Source organism: Mustela nigripes, chromosome 11 (assembly GCF_022355385.1).
Source record: "Mustela nigripes isolate SB6536 chromosome 11, MUSNIG.SB6536, whole genome shotgun sequence".
In the NCBI taxonomy this organism is placed as follows: Eukaryota; Metazoa; Chordata; class Mammalia; order Carnivora; family Mustelidae; genus Mustela; species Mustela nigripes.
The window spans coordinates 27384431-27409139 of NC_081567.1; the positions used below are offsets into that span (position 1 = coordinate 27384431).

At 42.6% G+C, this 24709-nt stretch overlaps 1 protein-coding gene across 2 annotated transcripts in view; it reads right to left on the bottom strand.

The window, feature by feature from the left end:
* Nucleotides 1-17790, bottom strand: part of RRN3 (RRN3 homolog, RNA polymerase I transcription factor) — a 30128-nt gene extending 12338 nt beyond the window's left edge. The window contains exons 1-10 of one of the 2 annotated variants that reach the window (XM_059415279.1): nucleotides 17640-17790; nucleotides 15825-15879; nucleotides 14340-14396; nucleotides 8544-8633; nucleotides 8304-8433; nucleotides 7823-7882; nucleotides 7387-7450; nucleotides 5565-5634; nucleotides 2639-2737; nucleotides 179-271 (exon numbers count right to left, since the gene is read on the bottom strand). In XM_059415279.1, the coding sequence (XP_059271262.1) occupies nucleotides 179-271; nucleotides 2639-2737; nucleotides 5565-5634; nucleotides 7387-7450; nucleotides 7823-7882; nucleotides 8304-8433; nucleotides 8544-8633; nucleotides 14340-14396; nucleotides 15825-15879; nucleotides 17640-17728 (807 nt within the window). In that variant the 5' untranslated portion in view covers nucleotides 17729-17790. Of the gene's footprint in view, nucleotides 1-178; nucleotides 272-2638; nucleotides 2738-5564; nucleotides 5635-7386; nucleotides 7451-7822; nucleotides 7883-8303; nucleotides 8434-8543; nucleotides 8634-14339; nucleotides 14397-15824; nucleotides 15931-17639 lie in introns of both variants that reach the window. The other variant, XM_059415277.1, reaches the window with a different exon arrangement.
* Between the last annotated feature and the right edge of the window lie 6919 nt (nucleotides 17791-24709).

The following is a 24709-nucleotide window of genomic DNA, read 5'->3' on the forward strand; positions in this document are numbered from 1 at the left end:
TCACCACTCCCACATTCAAAGCCCTGGAAGTAACCGAAGTCGGCTGGACAGGAAGCAACCGGACGGCAGCCGTTCACTTCAACCTCACTTCCAAGTCTGCCCAACAACTGTTTAACCTAAAGCCTTGGAGAAGATGGGGGGCCGTCAGCCACCCCCACCCACCCTGGGGGACACTGACCATATTGAAGAGTCCTTCGGTGGCATCTGGCCCACTGCCAGTCTGAACAGCTGCTTCTTCAGCATCCTCGATATCCTGCCGGGATGCATTCACCTACATTATAACAAAGGGGGAAAAATGATGGCAGTGAAAATACAACTATTTCGGGGGTGCCTGGGGGGTTCAGTCAGTTGGGTGTCTGCTTTCAGCTCACGTCATGATCCCAGGTCTTGGGACAGGGCTCCCTACTCAACAGGGAACCTGCTTCTCCCTCTCCCTCTCCCCTTACCCCCCTACCCTGCTCCCATGCTTGCTCTCTCTCATGCTCTCAAATAGTATCTTAAAAAATAAAATAAAGTAAAATAAAAAATACAATGACTTTGGGGTGCCTGGATGGTTCAGTCGGTTAAGCATCTAACTCTCGGTTATGGCTTAGGGTGTGATCTCAGGGTTGTGAGATCGAGCCCCACAGTGGTCTCTGTGCTCAGTGTGGAGCCTGCATGAGAGTCTCTCTCCCTCCCTCTGCACCCTGCCCCCCACAACTTGCTCCCTCTCTTCCTTTAAAAAAAAATACAAGTACTTTATTTGGGTACTGGAAATTGATCTGCTATACATACTTAAAAAAAAAAGGAGAAAGATTTTATTTCTTTATTTGACAGAGAGATAGACCACACAAGTAGGCAGAGCAGCAGGCAGAGGAAGAGGGAGAAGACATGAGGCTCAATCCCAGGACCCCGAGAAGGCAGACGCTTCACGGACTGAGCCGCCCAGGCACCCCTCACATTACATACTTTAAAGAAGTCCACAGGAGCATCCCTTCTGATACTGTGACTCAATATACAATTATGGTGCAAACCTATAAACTGGCCCGGGTCACAAAGGAATTTACGAGACTACAAATCAAACCCTTTCACTACACACTTCCATAAAATCATTACGAAATGCAGTGTGCTGGTCTAAATCAGCTTCCACAAACCCAACATGCATCCCAACTCTTACATGTTGTACAAGAAGCATATCATCCGTCAGCTGAGCAGAAGAATGACAAAATGCAAGTCAACCTGAATTACTGAATAGTCACTTTGGTATATGGTCCTTCAGACACCTTGTTCCACACAACATTCAAATTCTGCCTTTTTTCTCTCTCTGCACGACCTCTTTCTAAATGTGCTCTCCACCGCTGCCCAGTGCGACCCATGGGAAGACTCTACAGGTGGCACAGGCAGCAGGCCGGACAGCTTTCCTCCCAGTGAGCCGCGCACCAGCCTGCCCACCCTCCTCCAGCTCTCCCCAGGCCTGCTGCACTGCGGCCTCGGCCCGCCACGGTACCAGGGCTCTCCTCCCTCACTCCCACTCTGCCGTCCACCAACAGCCCAGCTCCATCCCCTCCTACACCCTCACCAAGGCCTCCAACAGCCCCACTCGACAACCACACACACTGCCCCCCCCGAAACGCAGCTTCCCCCTCCAGGGACAAGGCAACAGACTCCCTAATCACCAACTCCAAGGACTTAGGCTCTGTTCAGCCTTCTTAAAAACATCAACAGTAGCTCACACCACTGACTAAACCCTTCCTCCTCCCAGATCCCCTGCAGGTGTCTGCCCTGGCCTTCCCTCCCCCTCGGCACACTTCCTGTCTCCCACGTCACCAGCACCACAGCACAGTGAGCCCCGGCCCCTCCCCACCGCTACCACTCCGTCTGGTGCCCAGCTGCCCCCCAATCCATCCACAACGAACTCTTCCTCTCCCAACCTCCTCCTGACTTCTAACTGCTAACACCGCCTCTACTCCCCGGGGAGCAAGCGCTCTCTTACCCTCTACCTCCCCACTTCCAACCCAGTCTCAAGGACCAGTTCGCCCTTTCTCCCCCGTCACTAGCATCCAGGACTTTCCTTCATTCCCACTGCACCCCACCGCAGGCCTCTTTACAAAAGGGTCTCAGATGGGGCGCCAGGATGGCTCAGTGGGTTAAAGCTGCCGTCAGCTCAGGTCATGATCCCAGGGTCCTGGGATCAAGCCCCACATTGGGCTCTCTGCTCAGCGGGGAGCCTGCTTCCCTTCCTCTCTCTCTCTCTGTCTGGCTCTCTGCCTATCTGTGATCTCTGTCAAATAAATAAATAAAATCTTTAAAAAAAAAAAAAAAAGGTCTAAGAATTCAACATCGCTTCCTTAGGAACGCCTTCCTCACCCCTTCGCACGGTATCGGGTTTACCAGCACGTAATGACTGTGTGTTCCAGTCACAGCATTTACCACGACTGGACTTTCACATGGCTGTGACCATCTAATGCCTTGTTTCCCGACCAGGAGAGATGGGGCCATCTCTATAACCCAGCACATCCACCAAGCTCCAGAAATGTTCAAAGAAATGAAAGGTGGAAATGTGGATTCTTCTCCATCATTGCTACTACTGTTTCACGTACTACGACTACGTATTTAATAAACGAAAATCAATGAGAAAAACCGATTATCAAATACTTACATCCAACTTGAGTAGCTTCTCAATCACAAGCTCCAGAATTTCATGCCTCAAGGTTGGGAAATACACACTAATCCTTAGTAAGTTATGAACATAACATTCCTAAAACATAAAAAGACAAAACACTTCAACAGAGGGTATTTCATAATGACATAAGAAAACATTAATTACACAATCTTTAATTTCAATTAAACAGAAAAAAACAGACTATTCAGCAACACAGAAACTATACAGTTCCTCCATCGTTCAGTCTAATTAATCTAATTACCCCCCAGTAAATTAAATTTGTTTGGGGAGGGTGATTTTATTAAGATTTTATTTTTCAGTAATCTCTACACCCAATGTGGAGCTCACACTCACAACCCTGAGCTCAAGAGCTGCACGCTCCACTGGCGAGCCAGCCAAACGCCCCCCACCACACCCCCATTAATTAAATCTGTAATCTGTATACCTCTATAGCATTTTTAAAAACAGGTTTGTTGAGATATACGTCATTCATCTACAGTGTACAATTCAACAGTATCCGGTATATTCAGAGTTGTACAACTGTCGCCACAACTGATTTATAACATTTTCATCACCTAAAAAGGGCAGGGCATTTTTGGGTAGTGTACGTCCTCCCAAGCCCTAGGGAACCACTGACTGATTTTCTGTCTAACGATCTGCCTATTCTAGACCTGCCATGGAAGTGGAATCTTCTGCTATGTGACGTTTTAGCATGTTTTCAAGATTCACTCACTTCGTAGCCACTCTGCTTTATTGCCCAATAATACCCACTGTATACATGTAACACATTTTGTTGATGCACTGACCCATGAGTATTTGGTTGTTCCCATGTTCTGGCTATTAGAGATAATGCTGCTTCTGAATAATCTTGTAAAGTGCTGTGCAGACGTGTACTTTCTGCTGGTTAGACACCTAGCAGTGGCAATGCTAAGTCATATGGCAATTCTCTGTTCAACCTTTCTGAGGGACGGTCTAGAGGCCTTCCCAAAGCACTTCCAGCACCAACCATTCCCCACTCTCACCAGCAAGGGAACAAGGGAAGGATCTGACTTCTCCACATCCTCACCACTACTTGTCACTGTCTGTCCCTCTAAGTACAGCCATCCCAGGGGCTGTGAAGTGAAACCTTGTTAGGGTTTCGTCTTGCCTTTTCCTGGTGGCTAGCGATGTTGACCTTTTTTCTTTTGCGCATTGACCGTAAGCATTATCAATTCTGGACAAATACCTGCTCAGGTCGTGTGCCCATTTTTTGAGTTATTTGCCTTTGTATTATCAAGACATTGGAAGAGTGCTTCGTATATTCTAGATTACTCCTTTATCCACTATACGACTCGCAAGGTTTGAGCGGTCTTACACTCTCTGGAAGGGGTCCTGAAGCAGAGCTGACTAGCTGTAAGGAAGTCGAATTGGTCTGGTTTTCTGTGGCTCTCGTGTTTTGGGCATCCTATCTGGAAACTGTTGCCTAATCCCAGGTCACAAAAGTGCTCATCTATGTGTTCTTACTAAGAGCCCTTTTTTTAGCTTACATTTAGGTCTTTCACCCACTTTGAGGTCATTTTTGTTTAACATGTGGGGGGCCCTGCTTCATTCTTTCATGTAGACTTCCGCTTGTCCCACAACCACTTGTGGAAAAGACTTGTTTGCCCCATTAAATTATCTTGTACTACTGGCTTTTGTATATTGATCTTATATTCTTTTTTTTTTTTTAAGATTTTTATTTATTTATTTGACAGAGATCACAAGTAGGCAGAGAGGCAGGCAGAGAAAAGAGAGGAAGGGAAGCAGGCTCCCTGCTGAGCAGAGAGCCTGATGCGGGGCTCGATCCCAAGACCCTGGGACCATGACCCAAGCCGAAGGCAGAGGCTTTAACCCACTGAGCCACCCGGGTGCCCCGATCTTGTATTCTATAACCAGGTTGAACTCATCTTAGTTCTAATAGTGCTTTGAGAATTCCTCGGGATTTTTCTAAATGCAGGATCATGTCATCTGTCAATAGAGGCATTTTTACTTCTTCCTTTCCAATCTGGGTGTCTTTTCCTTTTCCTGTGTGCCCTTGTTAGACAAAAGTGGCAAAAGCAGACATCCTTGTTCTGTTCCTTATCTTAGGGGAAAGTTCTCACTCTTTCACCATTGAGAGGGATGTTACCTGTTGAAAAAGCTGCCTTCTATTCTTGTCATGAAAGGGTTTTGGTGTTCCTCAAATACTTTTGTGAATCTACTGAAATAATCATGTGGTTCCTGCCATCTATTCTACTGACATGGTGTGTTTTATTAACTGATTTTAACAGGTATTAAACGAACCATGCATTCCCAGCATAAATTTCACTTGGTCATAGTCCATTAACTCTTTATGTTGCTAAATGCCATTTTCTAGTGGGTTGTTGAGTATTTTTACATCAATAGTCATAAGAGATACAAGATTTATAATATGCCACTTGAAACAGACTATCACAAACATTAGCAAACCTTATTAACTCTGTATTTAATACACATAATACCTTACTTAGAAAAAAAAAGCATGCTTAGTAGGAAACCACTATTCATTAGTCATTACTGAAAACCACAGGTCATCTAAATATTACACAAAACTTGGGAAAAATTCATCCATAGACAGTTCTGCCTTCATGTTCAAATAAGGCTTGTTTACAATTGGTAATGTATAAACTATTACCTTCTAGTAATTTTTATCTATATTATCACTAAGCCTATTCAGATATTTCTGAAATGGACTCTTTCCCTGACTTGCATAAGGGAAAAAGAGCCTGGGGATCCTCAGTGAGTTCCTAAGAAAGGAATCTGAGTCAAATTCTTAGTCTTGAGTTTAATCTGGAAGACAACTGCTAAGAAAAAAAAAAAAAAAACAACATCACGTAAAACTAAGTGATAACTTTTCCATTATTTTCCCCATGAAAAGATTTCTTACCAGTGTTCTTTCTGATTTTCGAACAAATGGAAATTTTTCCACCAGTATTGGCATAAGAAACCACGGTGTCCTATTTAAAAAAATTTAAAAATTTAAAGATCAATCCATGTTAACTGGACTTTCTTGGAAGGTGACATTTCCATTCTAAGTAAATATGGATGCAGGAAGCAAATGGTCACTAACTACTTCAAATAATCACAACTTGACATAAACACATAGCTTCAGAGAAGATCTACATCAACTTAGCAGGAAACAGCCTCCTATTAACTTTGATATCAATGGCAAATCAAATCAATCATTTTTCCTACAAAAGCAACAGAGCGTCAGTTTAAAATCTAAACGTTTCCCTCTATAGTGCTTTCCCACATATCTTACTTTATTTTTTTTTTTTAAGATTTTATTTATTTATTTGTCAGAGAGAAAGAGAGAGCGAGCACAGGCAGAGTGGCAGGCAGAGTCAGAGGGAGAGGCAGGCTCCCTGCAGAGCAAGGAGCCCGATGTGGGACTCGATCCCAGGACACTGGGATCATGACCTGAGCCAAAGGCAGCTGCTTAACCAACTGAGCCACCCAGGCGTCCCACATATCTTACTTTAAAAAGCAGAAAAAAAGTATCATCTTGAGCATTTTTTTTTTTAAGTTAGCAAATAATAAACTTACAGGGGTGTTGGGAGCCTGGTGCCTAGAAGGGGTTAACCCAATACAGCAACAGTTATTGGGAACCTCTTCAACCGAGGACTTTCATGGGTGGCGAGCTAGAGTGCCACCGTTTTCCCCTGGTGATTGTTATGAGAACACTGTAAGGTTTGGCTTGTTGCCATTGCAGCTGCTGTCTCAAGACTAAGTTAATAAGGCTCCTGTGTTTTGTGAATATTGTGTTATGGCCTAGGTGTCCAAACCACGAAGGTCAAGGCTGTCTGATATCTCTGCATGGCTGGCTACTCTCAGGCCAAAATAGAAACTAGCACCAGATGTACAGGAGGTGATTCCCTTACTGTGTGGTATAAATCAGAGCTCTGCAAAATAAACTTGGGCACTAGGGGACATCCTCCTTGGTGCTCCTCCTGCCCCATCTCTTTGTCTCTTCATTTCTTTTCACCATCCTCTTACCCTCACGTTCCTAGTCGGTTTGTCGCGCTGGCCGCGACACAGGGGAACTTGAAGTCCACCCTTCCAAAAGAAACCCAGGCTTTTCTTAGAACTGTTAACTTTTTAGAAATGCAAATATGGGGTGCCTGGGTGGCACAGTTGGTTAAGCAACCAACTCCTGATTTCATCTCAGGGTTGTAGGATGGAGCCCAACGTCAGGCTCCACACTCAGAGGGCGGTCTGTGTGAGATTCTTTCCCTCGTCCTCTGTACCTCCCCCTGCTTAGGCTCTCCCTCTCTAAAATAAAATAAATCCTTAGAAAAGAATTCTTTTAATATAATCAACATACAAAATTAGAACTGCAATTTTTATTTATATGGAATGACACATGGGTTGTTCACTGAAAATTTTGGGGTATCACATCTTGTTGAAGATAAAAACAAAATTTCAGCCACTATACAAAATGTGGAGGAAAATTTGCACACAAGCTTTAAGAATTTACATAATTTAAATTAAGTCCTTAATTCAGAAATCAATTTTTAAATAATTTCAATACAGACAATGAAGAGAAAACTAAAATGCCATTTTGTAGAATGTTCTATCACAGGATACAAAAACATGTACCATACAACTTGAGTTTTGATGCTATGAACATAGTAAATGCCCACTAACTGATTACCATTTTCTTGAGACTTAAAGACCATGATCAAAGAAAGAAGCAAAAGGATACTCACGAGGGGACATATCTTGCTATTATTTGCAAGGCTCTGTGACATGTGTCAAAATTGGCAGGAAGATCTACAAGGAGAAAAGTGAGAGTATGAGCATTAAGATAAAACTGAAAACCAAAAAATTATGTTTTTTTGTTTTTTAGCTAAAAACACCTCCTAACCAAAACTGAGTCATTTATTAGCAAAATATTAAATTTAAGATATTTCTCCAGAACCAACCATCAATGAAGACTAAGTAGATTGATGACATAAGTAATGTGCTAAGGGCAACTGATTACATGTGACTGCTGAATGTAACAAAAAAGAGTCTATCAGAGGTTGTCATTTGTTGCAGTCTAAGCATTAGAATAAATCCTAAAGCTGCCTCTATACTTTATCCTTCAGCATGATTCTGCCAGACACAGGAGGAAACCCTCGCTTTAGTCCTCTTTATACTTACTGTCATCTTCATCATCAGAATCTGAAACATCGACATCACCGTCCTTAATGACCACTCGGGCTTTTGAGGGGAAAAATAAAAATACGTCATTCTTTGTGTCACCAACCTAAACAATCAACAGGTACACAAAAAAGTGATTTTTCCATTGTCCAAACTTAGTACAATGACTGAATGTGCAGTCTAAAGAAGAAGAAAAAAAAGTCAAGTAACTTTACAGATAAAGCTAAAAATTCCTGACTTTTAACACTTCCTGAGAATCTCACTAACGCAAATTACATTTAAAAAAAAAAAATCACAGCAACAAATATAGATGCCGCCACAGAAATCCTTACAGGGAACAGAGAGGTACCAAAACTGCTGCCAATATGCATCTCAGAATTTTCCATGTTGGTACAATCCCCACAGGGTTCTGAGAGGGCAGTATCTTAATAAAGAGGTGTTTAAAAAAATGAAAAAGCAAAGAAAGCAAAGCACCACTTACGAGGTACAAAATGAGAAACAATCATGCTGAGACAGGGTCTAAGGAAGACAGTCTGCGCTGATACAAGATTACCAAGGAAAGCCAAGTACTCCTCCACCACAGTCGGACTTCTATTCAACCAGCGCAGTCTCTAGGGGTGGGAGGGAGAGACACACAAAAGAAACATTTTACTGATACAATGTGTTCTGTTTTCAAAGTACTGAATCACAAACTAGTCAATGACATAAGCGGCCAACTTACCAATAAAATACTGATCAGCTGCTCAAATTCTTTAGTCAAGTACATGATGGAAGAGCGGAATTCTAACAGCCAGTTAATGATCTGGTCATCCTTAAGGCAAACAAAGAAAAGTCCTGTCAAAATCACAAAATCCTCTAAAATAACTGAAAAGATGATACCTATCTTGCACCAAGCACCTGACAATAATATTTAAATTAGGAGAAAAAAGTCACAAACTTGTACTGAAGCCAAAATTGAACCAAAAATTTCTTAGTTTGTATCAAAACAAAAGGACGATACAATACCTTTCCCTGTTTTAAAAAAAGTAACACATGAACTCTGACACACAGGAAAGAGAATTAAATGCAATATTTCATTCTGATTGCTTCTGTCTGCCCTAAGTGGAAACACCTCAAATGTTGACACGTGAGAATTTTTCAAACTGCAGAATGATAGCAAATTCAAATACTGTAACACCATAAGGACCAAGAGTTACCTCAATTTCCTCTAATTTCATGCTGGTGTGTGAACATGTTAACATTCAGTCTAAGCTAATTAATTAGAGATGTCAATACATGTAACTTCTTCTCAAGCCAATCTATAACTAGACTTAAATATATTCAGATCCAGGGGCGCCTGGGTGGCTCAGTGGGTTAAGCCTCTGCCTTCGGCTCAGGTCATGATCTCAGGGTCCTGGGATCTCGGGCTCTCTGTTCAGCAGGGCTCTCTGTTCAGCAGGGAGCCTGCTTCCCCTTTCTCTCTGCCTGCCTCTCTGCCTACTTGTGATCTCTGTCAAATAAATAAATAAAATCTTAAAAAAAAAGTGTGTGTGTGTATATATCTGTTATATAATATTTATATTATATTATACATTTAAATATATTTATATATAAATATGTTTAAGTATATATTTATATATATAAATATATATTTATATATACTTATATATATTAATATAAATATATTTATTATTATATATTATATATTTATATATACTTATATATTTGTATATTTATGTATATATACACTTTATATATATTATATTTAAATGTATAATACAATACAAATATTATAATAAAATATATAAATATAATAATATATATAAATAAATATTATATATATAAAGTATATATTTTTTTAATACACACACACACATATTCAGATCTGTTACATATAGGGGCACCTGGGTGGCTCAGTTGGTTAAGCGTCTGACCCTTGATTTCGGCTCAGGTCATGATTTCGGTATTGTTGAGATCAAGTCCCACATCAGGCTCTGCACTGAGCATAGAGCCTGCTTAAGAATCTCTCTCTCCCTGCTTCCTCCCCCGGCTCGTGCATGTTCTCTCCCCCCAACTCTCTCTCTCTCAAAAAAAAAAGTGTCAGGGCGCCTGGGTGGCTCAGTCGGTTAATGTCTGCCTCCCGTCATGATCCCAGGGTCCTGGGGTCGAGCCCTGCATCAGGCTCCCTGCTCAGCATGGGAGCCTGCATTTTTTAGGCAAGAAAATAACTGTTCGTTATTAATAACGTCTAGTGACATGCAAAAAACGGCTAAAAGAAAACAAGCCATGTATAAAATGTTATCAGTTAGGTAAACATAAAACATATTGTTTGTATAAATGCATATGCACAACATACATAAGAACAAACTATAAACCCCCAATTTTGAAAGAAATGGTTAATGCTGATTCAGGCTCAGGAGGGAAAGGACCATATAAACAAACAAAAGACGATCACAAGAGACGATTAACAGACAGTGCTGTGCTTCTAGGGAGATTATCACAGACCATATTGTACCTACGTGACAACCAGCCAGGGCTGTGCTTGCAATTACAGATCACTGATGGGGGCGCCACTTAGTGAGATCACAGCAGGCTCCAGGCATGGTGCCAAGAGCACACAAGTGCATCTCTTACCAACCCTAACAATGCTTAAAATGGACTGCTGGTGTTCCCACTTTACAGCTGAGGAAACTGAGGCCAAGAGAAATTAATAAGCAACCTGCCCGTTTGAGAAGCTAATAAAGAACTGGGTTCAAACCTGTCTGACTGGGTCAAAAACTACACTGTCCACTTTCCCACAATGCCTTGCTCCACAAAGAGAAGGAGCCCACCCCCATTCATTCAACCGCTGACCGTCTGTGATGTGCAGCAACAAACTTCAATGGGACCAACCTTTTCCTGATGAAACCCCAAGTAAGCGGGCAGTAAAATCAAGGAAATTCCAACTCATGTGCACTATGGTAATTTCATCATGTCCACAACCAGTAAAGGTAACTTTACTGGTAGCTCACCGAGGCTTGAAGCAGAGAAGACAAGCTAAGGTACGTGCAAATAAAAAATGAGTTAACTCTATCCTATCCCTTTTCCACTAAAAAAAAGGTGCAACAAAATGATAAAGCTAGCATTTGAACTGCTCCTTCTTTTAAAGTAAACTAGTCGCAGACTCTGCTGCTTTAGTACTGAAAATCACTTGCAACACTCTCTGAACTAACAAGAGACACAAATGATGCAACTGTTAGTACATCAAGATACAATGAGAACTGCTGATAAAAACTACAGTGGGGGGGCGCCTGGGTGGCTCAGCGGGTTAAAGCCTCTGCCTTCGGCTCAGGTCATGATCCCAAAGTTCTGGGATCGAGCCCTGCATGGGGCTCTCTGCTCAGCGGGGAGCCTGCTTCCTGCTCTCTCTCTGCCTGCCTCTCCGCCTGCTTGTGATTTCTGTCAAATAAATAAATAAAATCTTAAAAAAAAAAAAAAAACACACTACAGTGGGGCACCTGGCTGGCTAAGTTGGCAAAGCATGCAACTCCTGATCTTGGAGTTGTGAGTTTGAGCTCCACACTGGCGCTCGAAGAGATTACTTAAACAAATAAAATCCTAAAAACAACAACAGAACACAAAGAAAATAGTCCTTTGTACCAATGGAAGAATGCAAGGGTCAGGGAGAGCTTCAAACAGGAAGTGACACTTCTGCTGTCTCTCAACAGACCGAATGTTCTCTGGGGGCTCCATTACTCATAGAGCAACAAGCATGTATTCAGAAAACCAAAAGTAGTTCCGTTTCAGCTAGAGTATATGGCAAACAAGTCAACAGACAAATCTGGGAATCAAAAGGGGGCAGAGATAAATGGTCACCAAAGTCCCTGTAAGTCAGATTTGTAATTAGGAAGATGTGCTGGAAGGGTGGGGAACAGAGTGAATGAACACCCATGAGCTTAGAGAGAACCAAAGAAATTTCCATTAAAGCGGGCACTTCACGGGCACCTCGGTTAAGAGTCTGCTATCAGCATGGGTCATGATTCCAGGGTCCTACGCTCAAGCCTTGCCTCAGGTTCCCTGCTCATCAGGGAGTCTGTCTCTCTCTCTCTACTTTCACCCCTCTCCCTGCTCATTCTCTCTAATAAATAAAATCTGGGGGGGGGGGGGGGGATACTTCAGCTGGATCTCAAACAGGAATTTTGTAGATAAAGTAATAATAACAGTAAAACTAATATAGTAATTTATATTACTGCCAGCCACTGTTCTAAGATTTGAACATATAGTAAGTCGTTTAATCCTTACAACCATCCCATGAGGCAGGTGCTAACATTGCTTCCCACTTTATAGCTGGGGGCAATGAGGCACGGAAATGCTGCATATTTACTCTCAGTCACAAAGCCAGTAGACGAGGCCATGAAGGCAGAGCCCATGCTCCCACAGGGACTAACTAAAGTGGATACAGAGGCCTTCTTGCAGCCACAAAAGGCACAGGCAAAGAGATAAAGATGAAAAGAAGTGGCACCCAATGCTTGGTGTAGAGATGACTTTTTAAAAAAATTTATAAAAGAAAAGAAGACGAAAAAAGTGGCAAATTCATGGAATAAAGTAGTGAGACCGAACATACAAAGAAATGCAGCAGATCATGCTAAGGTGGGCTTTCCTGCAAAGCCATGAAGGTTTCCCTCAGGAAAATAACATGTTTAGTATATGCTTTAGAGATTATTTAGGCTGCACTGTGGAGGGTAATATTTGGCGGGGGAGGGGAGGGTCAATACGGGGAGCCGGAGGAGAACGGAATGTAGATAACCTAAAAGAGTAAAGGGAAGAATCCAGACCAAAGAGTACCAACAATGCAAGAAGCCTTGAAAGATTTTTTTCTTCCTCCAAAGGCCCTGGTGAATCAATGGAAATGAGAGGAGACAAAGTCGAGACAGACCCCAAGGTTCCTAGCTCAAGAACTAGGTCAGCAACACGTCAGTTAGGCCCATAAAGAAGACTATAGAGGAGTGCATTTGGGAGAGAGAAAATACTAAATCTGAGGCACTTGTAATACTTGTGGGCTAGCAGTTAAGAAACAAATTGGGAAGGGGAGGATGGGTGGCTCAGGCGGTTAAGCATCCTACTCTTGATTTTGGCTGGGGTCATGATCTTGGGGGTCCTGAGATCAAGTCTCATGTCAGGTTCCGTGCTCAGCAGGAGTCTGCTGGAGATTCTCTCCCTGCACCCCACCCTGCTTGTGTGCCTGCTTGCTCTCTCTCTCTCTTGCTCTCAAATAAATAAATAAACCCTTAAAACAAACAAGTCTGGAGCCCACATGAGCACTCTGAGCTGTAGATACAAACCTGGAAGTTAACCAGGCCATGGGTGAGTTCCAAAGCCACGACGGCCTAAGGAGATCATGAAAGAAGAATCTTCGGAGGAAGGAAAGCGTCAAGTCTGGAAACCTCACCAACACCAAATTTAAGAACCAGTCACAGGAATGATTAAATGTAAGTGATAAGAAGACAGAAGATCTCAGAAACTGAAGGGAAGGTTTTAAGAAGTGGGCAGCCAACAGTGTCAACTGCTACAAGTTCATGTGAGGCTTTGGTGGCGGGGGGAGAAGTCCGCTAAAATCAGCATGTAAGAAAGGACTGGTATTCTCTGTCCCGGTAATCACAACAGAGGACTTCACAGTCGATTTAAAAATGCACAGAATTGAGAAAGTGCAGGCTGTCAGCAGGAACGAGAGCTAACAACTACAAAGCCCTTTGTGTCAGGGGCTGTTCTAAGTGCTTCTCATATATTAACGCACTGGATCCTCTAAAACCTCTACATTTAAAAGACCCCTCTCTACTGTCTCCCTGGTTTTACAAAGACAAAACAAAGGGAGAGAGGTTAAACAAGTTGCCCAAGATCACACACTGGGAAAACCATGTAAGTATTTGATCCCAGGCAATAGGACTACTAGGGCCATTGTAAGAGACAACTCTTTCCAAAATTGGAAAATACAGGGAAGAAAAGGGAAACAAAATTCACTGACTTGTGCCTACATGACAGGTACATATCTTAAAAGGTACATCTCTTGAAACATTTCCAAAAACACTGAAAAGGGAACTAGCCTGAAAGACAAGTCAACTTGTGTTTTTGTTTTCACAGTTAAGAGACAGGAGAGCAGCATGGAGCAGAGAGGAAAGAGGTTCCAGAAAGGAAAGATAAAGCACAGATCTCAATCTGAGAACTGGCACTTCAATCTCAACCTGACACCCTGGACTTGAAAATTCTTTGTTGTGGAGGGCCACCCTGTGCATTGCTGGACTTTTAGCCACAACCCCGTCACCCACCTCACTGGATGCTAGTAGTAGCCCTCCCTCCCCAAGACCGGGCAACCAAAAATGTCTCCAGTTCAACACCGAATGTGCCCTGGGGGCAAAAGTGCCCCTGGTTGAGAGGGGCTGCATTACAGTGAGGGATAATACAGAGAGAGCAAGTTCTAGAGAATGGAAGTGGACCAAAAGTGCAAACTGAATCTGTACGAAGTAGCAACAATTCTGCTAACAATCAAATGTAAATTAATTACCTTTATGTCTGGATCTAACAGCTGGTTCTTCAACAACTCGAAGTCATTGGTTTCACCCTAAACAAGAACAGGGTTAAAAAAAAAAAAAGTAGTTCTGCTTGCTTCAGTTTCCTGTTAAAGATGAACAGCAGGACTTTTAACTATTACAAAAGGAACATCATAACTTTCACACATCAGGACTATAAAATTGTTAACTCCAAACATTTAAAAACTCATGTAAGTGCAGCTAGGCAGCTTGGAAAAAAGTAAAAGTGAATACTGAAAGGTTGTTCACATTTAGGTATACTTGTGTACTGACACCTAAATACAACAACTGATGACACAAGATACCATCCATTCACATATGCAGATCTAAAATGCTTATACGTATAAAAACAAACATTCATAATTTCCCTCCATCACCGAGATTTAGTAGAAGCACTTCTAAACTGAAACAAAATCAAAACAAAAAACAAAACCAACCACTACTGATAGAGCTGGTTTATTGTCCCAAACAATGCGTAGGAATTCCTTAAGATATAAAATGCTCTTGGGTGCGTGGGTGGCTCAGTCAGGTAAGAGTCTGCCTTTACCTCAGGTCATGATCCCGGGGTCCCAGGATCGAGCCAGCAATGGGTTCCCAGTTCAGTGGAGAGTCTGCTTCTCCCTCGGACCCTCCCTGCTCTGGTGTTCTTACTCACTGTCTCTCTCAAATAAATAAATAAAATCTTCAAAAAAAAATTTTTTTTTGTAAAGAAAGAAAAATGCTCTGATCTAATAATGACTTTTATTCTAGCACTTGCTCAAGTTTTTTAAAGATACTCTCTAAGTAAAGCATGTGAAGATATACAACCTCAGCAAAGAGGTTATTACTCTAATTCTAAGCTGACAATATAATGCTGTTATTAAATTACTGACTTCAAGACTAACATCTCAAATTCACTTTACTACATCTGCTGGTCTTTAGTTTTATAAAGACCTGAGTGTATCCTAACCAGCAACAAATTAACCAAACCTCGGGCGCCTGGGAGGCTCAGTGGGTTAAGCCTCTTCCTTCAGCTCAGGTCATGATCTCAGGGTCCTGGGATTGAGCCCCACATCAGGCTCTCTGCTCAGCGGGGAGCTTGCTTCCCTCTGTCTCTCTGCCTGCTGCTCTGCCTACTTGTGATCTCTCTCTCTGTGTCAAATAAATAAAACTTAAAGAAGAAGAAGAAGAACCACTAAACCTCAACGTATCAATTACATCTCAATAAAGCAGGGGGCAGGGGCACCTGGGTGGCTCAGTCATTAAGTGTCTGCCTTCAGCTCAGGTCATGATCCCAGGGTCCTGCAATGTAGCCCAACATCAGACTCCCTGCTCTGCAAAAGGCCTGCTTCTCCCTCTCCCACTACCCCTGCTTGTGTTCCCTCTTGCTGTGTCTCTGTCAAATAAATATAATCTTTTAAAGCAAGCAAGCAGGAGTGGGCAGGAGACAGGACACCAAACCTCACATTATCGCCTCTTACCTTTTTGTACTTCAGCAAGACTTCTGTCACAGTCCCACCAAACCGAACAGTTTTTCTTGGGGGAGAATTGAAGAAATCATTTTCTAATGTGAGCATATCTGAAAGCCTGTAGACCCAAGATTATCACACTATTAAGTGCAGGACAGAGAATAATAAAAATTGTAACAGTCAATATTTATGAAGCCAACATCATTCCATCGGACTATTGCTAAAGCCTCCTACCTGGCCTCCTTGCTTCCACTTTAACCTCCCAAAGTCTTCAATCAGTGATCTAATGATCTTTCCAAAACTTAAAACAGATCCTGCTACTCTACTCTCCTGTTGCATTCTACAAAGGTCTTCCACCTCACTTAGAATATAATTTCACGGGGGGCCTGGGTGGCTCAATGGGTTAAGTCTCTGCCTTTGGCTCAGGTCATGATCTCAGGGTCCTGGGATTGAGTCCCGCATCGGACTCTCTGCTCAGCGGGGAGTCTGCTTCCTCTTCTCTTTCTCTCTCTGCCTACCTGTGATCTCTCTGTCAAATAAATAAGATCTTAAAAAAAAAAGAACACAATTTCAAACTCTGTGTCACTGTCTTCAACTGGCCCCTACCTACCTGACCTCACCTCCACTTAACATGCCGCAACCATAGTGTCCTTGCTATTCTTCAGACTTGCCAAGCTGATTCCCATTTCTCTTACTGTTCCCTTTATCTGAAATACTCGTGCTCCAGATCTAGACACACGGAGTTCCTGTCTTGGTTCAAGCTAAAGGTCAAATGTCAGGGGGGCCAAAATTCAAAGGATCCATCGCCTCAGTCCCCCTACTACCCTGTTTTTATCTCTTCAGGCTACCTCTACCTGAAACCACGCTATTCTTTTATTTATTTGCCTGATCACCGTCTTTCCCTCCTTAAGCTCCGCTGACAGCAGATGTCTCTTTTGACAGCTCCTGTTTTTAACTGTATAACCACAAAAGTATAGGCACTTAATAAATACTATGAAGGATACAGTTGCTAAGTGTTTCATAAAGTTTTGTTTTTTTTTCCCCCCTTTACTCAGAGCGGAGTAGTGGGGGTGGGGGGGTAAAAAAAAAAAAAAAGCAACCTACTAATGACTCCAAAAGTTAACCCCCAAAATGTTTTATGGGGATTAGGTGCTTTCAAAGTTAAGAAAGACGGGGACGCCTGGGTGGCTCAGTCGGTTACGCGTGGGACTCTTGATTTCGGCTGAGGTCATGATCTCAGGGTCCTGAGACCGCGCCCCACCTCCAGCGCTGAGCTCCGCGGGGAGATGGGCTCGAGATTTCGCTCTCCCGGGGGCTCTCCCCCAGCTCGCTCTCCCTCTCTCAGATGACAAATCGTTTTTTAAAGAAACAGTTGAGGAAGACTTTAAAAAAAAAAAAAAAAACCGTGTATGTGGAAACTAATTGCAAACATCAACAGAAAATGACGAGTTCATTTGCCATCAAAGACAACGTTCGCCTGAGAAGTAAGAGCTCAGGGAACTCTCTCCACGTCTAGACGAAGAAGCCGGAGAGATGAGGAAAGGAGAAGCTAAGTCCCCCGGCCTGGGGCGCGACGAGACAGCCCCGTGGGGAGCAATGGGGACTCCGGAACGGAGAACAGCTTCATTTTCCCAGCCCCCCTCTCCCACCTTTACCACCCACTTATAGGGGCCTGGCCTTACTCCCGAGAACCTGAGATGAGCCTCTCCCCGTTGCTCCCACGATTCCCTCAGCTCTGCCCCAGGCCCTTTCACACACCCGCTGTCCTAACCCCGGACCCTGGGCTTCGGTCCCAGAGGCGCAGAAGGAAGCATCCCGGACTCTCACCCGGTCCTCGACGCGCCCAGCGTCTTGACTGCAGAGGCTGCGGCGGCCGCATCCCCGGGAAACCGCGTGTGAAGCAGCGGGGCCGCCATTGGGCCGGACGAGCGCGACGACGGCGCTTCGCACCGGAAGTCGTGCTCCTCCGGGCATGCCCGGTGGCCCGGAAGACGCACGCGCGAGCGGCGGCCTTCAGCCAATCAGGATTCGCGAGTGAGAGCGCGGCGCTTCCCGGCGGGCTAGAGCGCCGCCAAAGCTCGCTCTCCTCCCCGCTCCGCGTCAGGGCCCCTCCTCGCAGCTGGAGGACTTTCCGCGGGCTGCGGGGTTCGGAGTGGCCGCCGCGCTGGCGGAGGAGAGATCTTGGGCGGCTCGGAGCAGCTCCCGGGGTCGTGAAGGAAGCGCGAGAACCCCCCGGGAGGTGCTAAGCGGTCGCCGGGTTCCACGAGTATGACTTCGTCGGAGTCAAAGCATCCCTCGGTCAAAGTCAAGACACCGAGGCTCTAATTAACCCAAACCCGCGCAGCGATGGAGGCAGCCGGGGGATTCGAACTAGGCTGCTCCACGGAGCATCCTGGGCTCTGTACCCTTGGCGCTACCCTCGCAGACGTCCAAACGCATCTTGGGGATGAGGTTTGATTTGCCCAGAAATCCCCGCGCTGTGGTGGTCTGGGGTGAGAAGTCAAAGTGTGAGACGAGACAGTTTGCAAGAGGCGTTAGCCTTTGAACTTCAATTTTTAAAAATTTTTTAAATTTATTTTCAACGTAACAGTATTCATTGTTTTTGCACCACACCCAGTGCTCCACGCAATCCGTGCCCTCTCCAATACCCACCACCTGGTTCCCCCAACTTCCCACCCCCCCCACCCCTTCAAAACCCTCATTGTTTAAAACTTAAAAATTTTTTTAAAGATTTTTTATTTATTTATTTGACAGAGAGAGATCACAAGTGGGCAGAGAGGCAGGCAGAGAGAGAGAGAGAGGAGGAAGCAGGCTCCCCGCCGAGCAGAAAGCCCGATGCGGGACTCGATCCCAGGACCCTGAGATCATGACCTGAGCCAAAGGCAGAGGCTCAACCCGAGCCAACCAGGCGCCCTAAAACTTAAATTTTTAAGGGAGGTCCAGGGGTTGGCCAGATAACAAAGCAGCGAAAGGTTTTCCGGCATGGGGAACAGCAGGTGCCAAGGCATGGTGGGTGGGAAGGAAGCAGAGGGAAAGAGGGATTGCCCCTCCCCTCAGTTTCTAGGAATGGAAAATGTTGCAACCCTTGGAAACTGTATAGAACCATAAAAGGATATTAAACCAACGACAGCAACTTGTTAAATATAAAGCACTGTTCTATCTTGCAACAGTGTAAAATCAGTAACTCTCTGCCAACTCCATACGGTCCCAGCATTTTTTCTTTTCTTTTCTTTCTTTTTTTTTTTTAAGATTTTGTTTATTTATTTGACAGAGAGATTAAAAAGGAGGCAGAGAGGCAGGCAGAGGGAGAGGAGGAAGCAGGCTCCCCTGCTGAGCATAGAGCCCCATGCGGGGCTCCATCCCAGGACCCTGAGATCATGACCTGAGCCAAAGGCAGAGGCTCAACCCACTGAGCCACCTAGGCGACGCGGTCCCACCATTTCTTATGCCATTGGTTTAGAGTTCCTTCGGAATGTTGGTGAGATATCATCATGTCTTGAGAGCAGAAGAAATTGCACCCTAACTCACAGATACTCCAAGACAGACTTGGAAGTTGGAATCTCATGCCCTCCATCCCCAAAGCAGAAGGAAAAAAAAAAATTAAATCACATTTATTGGCACTCTCACTGTCAGTAGAAATTTAACTCTGCACTGGCAAACAATTTGGCAATTACTTTATTCTTTCTTTTTTAAAAGCCTGGCATGCATGAAAAAACATGTTAATGCAGGCTATATATTATAATAAAATGGATACCGATGAATGATGGCCCAATTTATGAAACAGAACTTGAACCTGTATTGTTGAAGCTTCTTGTATGTTCCTCCCAGGTCCCACCTTCTCTCTGCTTCTTCCCAAAGCTAATTACTACCCTAACTTTAAAACCATTTCAACTTTTCTTATGTAATTACCATATATATTCCTAAACTATTTATATATATATGTATATACTTTTGCTTATCTTTCCATGATAAAATTATTTCCATTCTGCATTATACTTTTGATTTCAATCCATCCCTGTTGTGTTTCTCTGCCATGCAGCATTCCATTATATGAATATACGATGATTTATATATCCATTTTCTTATCACCAACATTTAGATTATTTTTTCCTCCCCCAACCCCCACATATTACTGTGAATATGCTTGTATAGCCTCCTGAATCATGTGTGTAGAAATGTTTCTAGGGTAGAATTTTTGGCTTGGAGGGGATTCGAGACACAGTTGAGTTTTCCAAAGTGATTGTGCCAATATACACCCAAGCAATACCTTTCCCTTAAGTTTGAGCACAGCTCCTTATTTTCCCAAAGCACAGTTAAGACTAGATTCCATGTTAAACAATTTTTCTAAGGAAGCTTCTACATATACAAGGAAAGTTTTAAAGCTAAATAGCACAATTCACTGTTGAAGATCTTTGGTCATGTCCCTTCATTGGGGGTCCTCTACTCAGTCACCCTATTCCATGGGCCAACTCATCTTGCCAGGACAAAAGCTTTCTTTATCCAGTCTTGCCTTCCCTGGAGTCCCATCTCTTTTTTAGCTCCAGCTCTAATCAAAGAAAGTGAAGACTGGCTCACCTGGCTGGCTCAGTCTGTAGGTTGAAATCAGGGTCTTGAGTTCAAGCCCCACATTAGGTTTAGAGACTATCTAATAAAATTAAAATAAAAAGGAGTTCTTGCTTTGGCAGCACATGTACTAAAAAAGCAAACAAAAAACAAAAAACAAAAAAACCAAAACAAACAAACAAACACACAAAATCGAAAGGCAAACAAGCATTAACACGGTAGCCTGCAAAGACAGCCTTGCCCACAATGAAGTCATTCCTTTTTATCACTGTTCATTGCAGTTGTTCATAATTGTTCTGAGCTTCTTCATTCCAGAATGAACCTTTGCTTTACTTTCATATACCCAGAAGACCCATTAAACTGTTTTTCAAAAGAGCAGTCTTCCCTGAGAGATGAATTTTACAACCATCCCTAGAGCAATTCTGTTGGTTCAAGCTTCTTGGCTTGAAAGTAACAGAAACCATCTAGAGCTAGCTTAAGCAAAAAAGGAGACTTTGTTTCTAAGGACACAAGGATATATTAAGGCAACAAAGAATTTCTCATTGACTAAGTTTGAGTCAAGTGCCCTTCTCTAACTTAATCCAGACAGGTGAGGTCATATTGTGCCCAATGGCTTCCAATCTACTTGCTGTGGATGAAAGGGTAGCTATTAATGCTCAAGAAATGTTTACCAAAAAAAAAAAAAAAAAAAAAAAAAGCTTTCCAAATGGCTGAATGGTTGGAAAGATCCAGGTCAACAATTTCTAAACAGCAAAACCAATGGGAGGTATCCCATGTGTTCCTTTCCCCTTTCCAGAGTCAACAATTAGTTCATGAATCAATTATCTTTCTAAAAACTCCATTCACTAATGCAAGATCTCAACTGTGTATCTCCAGTATATATATAATACTGTAATATAATTAATACATATATCATATATCATACTGTATATATATTATACTGTAAAATAATTTATGAATTTTGGCACTTGTCAAAATGCAGTTTTCTTTCTCTTTTTTTGTGTGTGTGCAGATGACTAAAAAGTATATAGTCTGGGGTAGTAAAGATCAGTCAGTAAAGCATGTGACTCTTGATCTCCAGGTCATGAGTTCAAGCCCCACAATGGGCATGGAGCCTATTTTTAAACATGTTTGAAATTTTAAAAAATTTTAAAAAAGGAAAAGCTTATAGTCTTCCATGTTTATCTAGTGCAATGAACTATATTAACTCATACAAAATGGGAGAAGGGTAACTTAGCTCAGTAACAAGGTTAATTTTTAAATGTTTTTATATTTGAAATTGTCCCATTGGTTTTGCTAAATTAAAAAAAAATTTTTTTATTTATTAAACAGACAGAGATCACAAGTAGGCAGAGAGGCAGGCAGAGAGAGAGAGGAGGAAGCAGGCTCCCTGCCGAGCAGAGAGCCTGATTCAGGGCTCCATCCCAGGACACTGGGATCATGACCCAAGCCGAAGGCAGAGGATTTAACCCACTGAGCCACCCGGGCGCCCCAGTTTTGCTAAATTTTACCCGTTAGTAGAACCCACAGTCAAATAGAGCAGGATAAAAATTTCAACTTTGTTGTTTACTCTATTACTCTGGGCAACTGGTTTATGTTCTTAGAACTCTAGTTGCCTTATCTATAAAAATGGGGATAACTATTTTTTAAAGATTTTGTTTATTAATTTGAGGGAAGGAGTGAGAGAGCACAAGCAGGGAGAAGCAGGCTCCCCAATGAGCAGAAAGCCTGATGCCACGCTCAGTCCCAGCCTCCTGGGATCATGACCTGAGCCAAAGGTACTTAATGGACTGAACCACCCAGGCACCCAGGGGATAGGTACTTTTTTTTAAAGCTATTTCAGAGCTAGTGTTAGGATTAGATTGTAGCACATAAAGCACAGACCACAAAGTATGACACAGTGAGCAGAACAGGATAGGTTCTTAGTAAATGACAGTAGTATTTGCCCGCTTAGTTTCCTGTAAATATGAGATATATTGAGATACTTGATAGAGTCACAACCAGGTGAAAACTGACCGATGAGATAGATGATTGTTGGAGAGAAGAAAATAATTCATAAATTGCCCGGCAATAATATCTTGCATATTGTGCATCTTGTGACTTAGAATGCAGTCTGTTTCCCATGGTTTTTTAAACGTTCTATTTTAAAAACTGCAGCCAATGCCTGATTACTTTGAGCTTATCTAGTTCTAGACTAGTTAGTTAGCCCCTTAATTTCTGTATGTACAACAGCACAAATAGAGAGAAAGGAAATAACTTCTGTAGAGACGGAGTCATCTTTGTGTCCCATAGGATACCTAGCGCTTAGTATGTACTAAATAAAAATACATCAATTTAATCACTGTTTAGTAACTCCAGTTTTAGAAATCTTGGGTAAGACCAACGGTAAAAATGAGACTCTTTGAACTCTGTTATTTTGTTTTTCACTATCATTATCTCTAGCCAACAATTTTAAATGATATTGGGCCAGGTCGTGATCTCAGGATCATGAGATCATGCCTGCATAGAACTCCACACTGGGTGTGTAGTCTGCCTAAGGTTTTCTCTCTTACTATTTTGAGACTTTATAATGATGTATACATTACATCAAATGCTTGGAGTAGTGTTGAACAGAACACACATTGATTCTGATTCCTATTCAGAAGGATGTCAAGTATGACCTTAATTACTAGAAGAATAAAACCAACTCCAAAATACTTCAGCGTATTTTATACGTCTTGTGGGAGAAGCAGAAGAGAGGATTCCAGCCTCAAGGAGTTAGAAACATGTAAAATCAGATTTAACTTGCATATTAACAACTTTAGGGAAACTTTAAAAGGCAAAAACGGGAAGGCACAGAATGAGATCTAGAGTGTCCTGCTTGCTACACAGACATACGCGCACACACGTGTGTGTGCAGGGTTTTGCACAGAGTCTCTGAATAGGTATCCCACACACCAGACATTAGTAACACTGATTGTTTCTGGGTAAGGGCCGTGAAGGACTGTGGGGTCAGGGGTGGGAGGAACACTTACTTTTCAACAAAGAGCCGTTAACACTATTTAGTACCATTTCACTTTGCCTTGTTTAAAGATTTGAGGAAGAGAGAGTGTGGGGAGCCTGAGGTGGGGCTTGATCTCCTAACCCTGAGGTCATGACCTGAGCTGAAATAAAAAATGAGATGCTTAACAGACTGAGCCACCCAGGTACCCTTCGCTTTTTCTTTTTGAACCACGTCCTTAAAAAATTAAAATGTTCTGGTGGTGAGGGAACAGTGAAGTAAAATGCCTCATTATCCTTTCTGAACTCAAGTTCAAACCACTAAGATGATATATTTTTTAAAGGAGGCTATTAACAATGCAGTAAAATGTTAATTATACAGATTTGTTGGAAAGTAGACTCAAACCAAGGGCTGTCAGATTTTAGCCCAGACTCTGCCATGAGCTACCTACAAGATCTGAAGCAGGTCCCTTGTTTTCTTTATGATTTTTATTTGTGTGTTTGTTTCAAGGGAGGAGGGGTGAGGGACAAGACTAAATGGCCTTTGAAATTCTTAAAGTCAATGGTCAAATCATTAGTCCCTAGAATAGATTGGTCCCTATCTATTTATTAGGTCCAAATTTTGTATTACTTAAAAACATTCATTAGATTAGAAATAACCAAAATGTCCATGAGTAGGAAACAAATTAATTATTAAAAATCCACTAACTGGAATACTGTGTTCATAAAAAGAACAAAGTCTTTAACTGCACAAAAGGGAAGGATCTTCAAGATGTGTGTTAAGTAAAAAAAAAAAGCAAGGTGCTGAAAAGTATGCTAAGAAATACTGGAATATGCAAGCACTTTATACATACGTGAATATATATATATACTATATATATAATTATATATATATATATATTTTTTTTTTCAGTGAAAGGATTTACAAAAAACTGATAACATTTTTGGGATGCCTGGGTGGCTCAGTGGGTTAAGCCTCTGCTTTTGGCTCAGGTCATGATCTCAGGGTTCTGGGACCGAGCCCCTCATTGGGCTCTCTGTGCAGCAGGGAGCCTGCTTCCCCATCTCTCTCTCTCTCTCCCTCTCTGCCTGCCTCTCTGCCTACTTGTGATCCCTCTTTGTCAAATATATAAATAAAATCTTAAAAAAAGACAACTAATAACATTTTTAAAAGTCGGGGGAGAACAAAATAGGAAGAGAGAAAACCTTAGGCAGACTACACACCCAGTGTGGAGTTCTATGCAGGCATGATCTCATGATCCTGAGATCACGACCTGGCCCAATATCAAGAGTCATTCATGCAGCTGACTGAGCAACTCAGGTGCTCCTTAAAACTAATAACATTTTTAACGTCT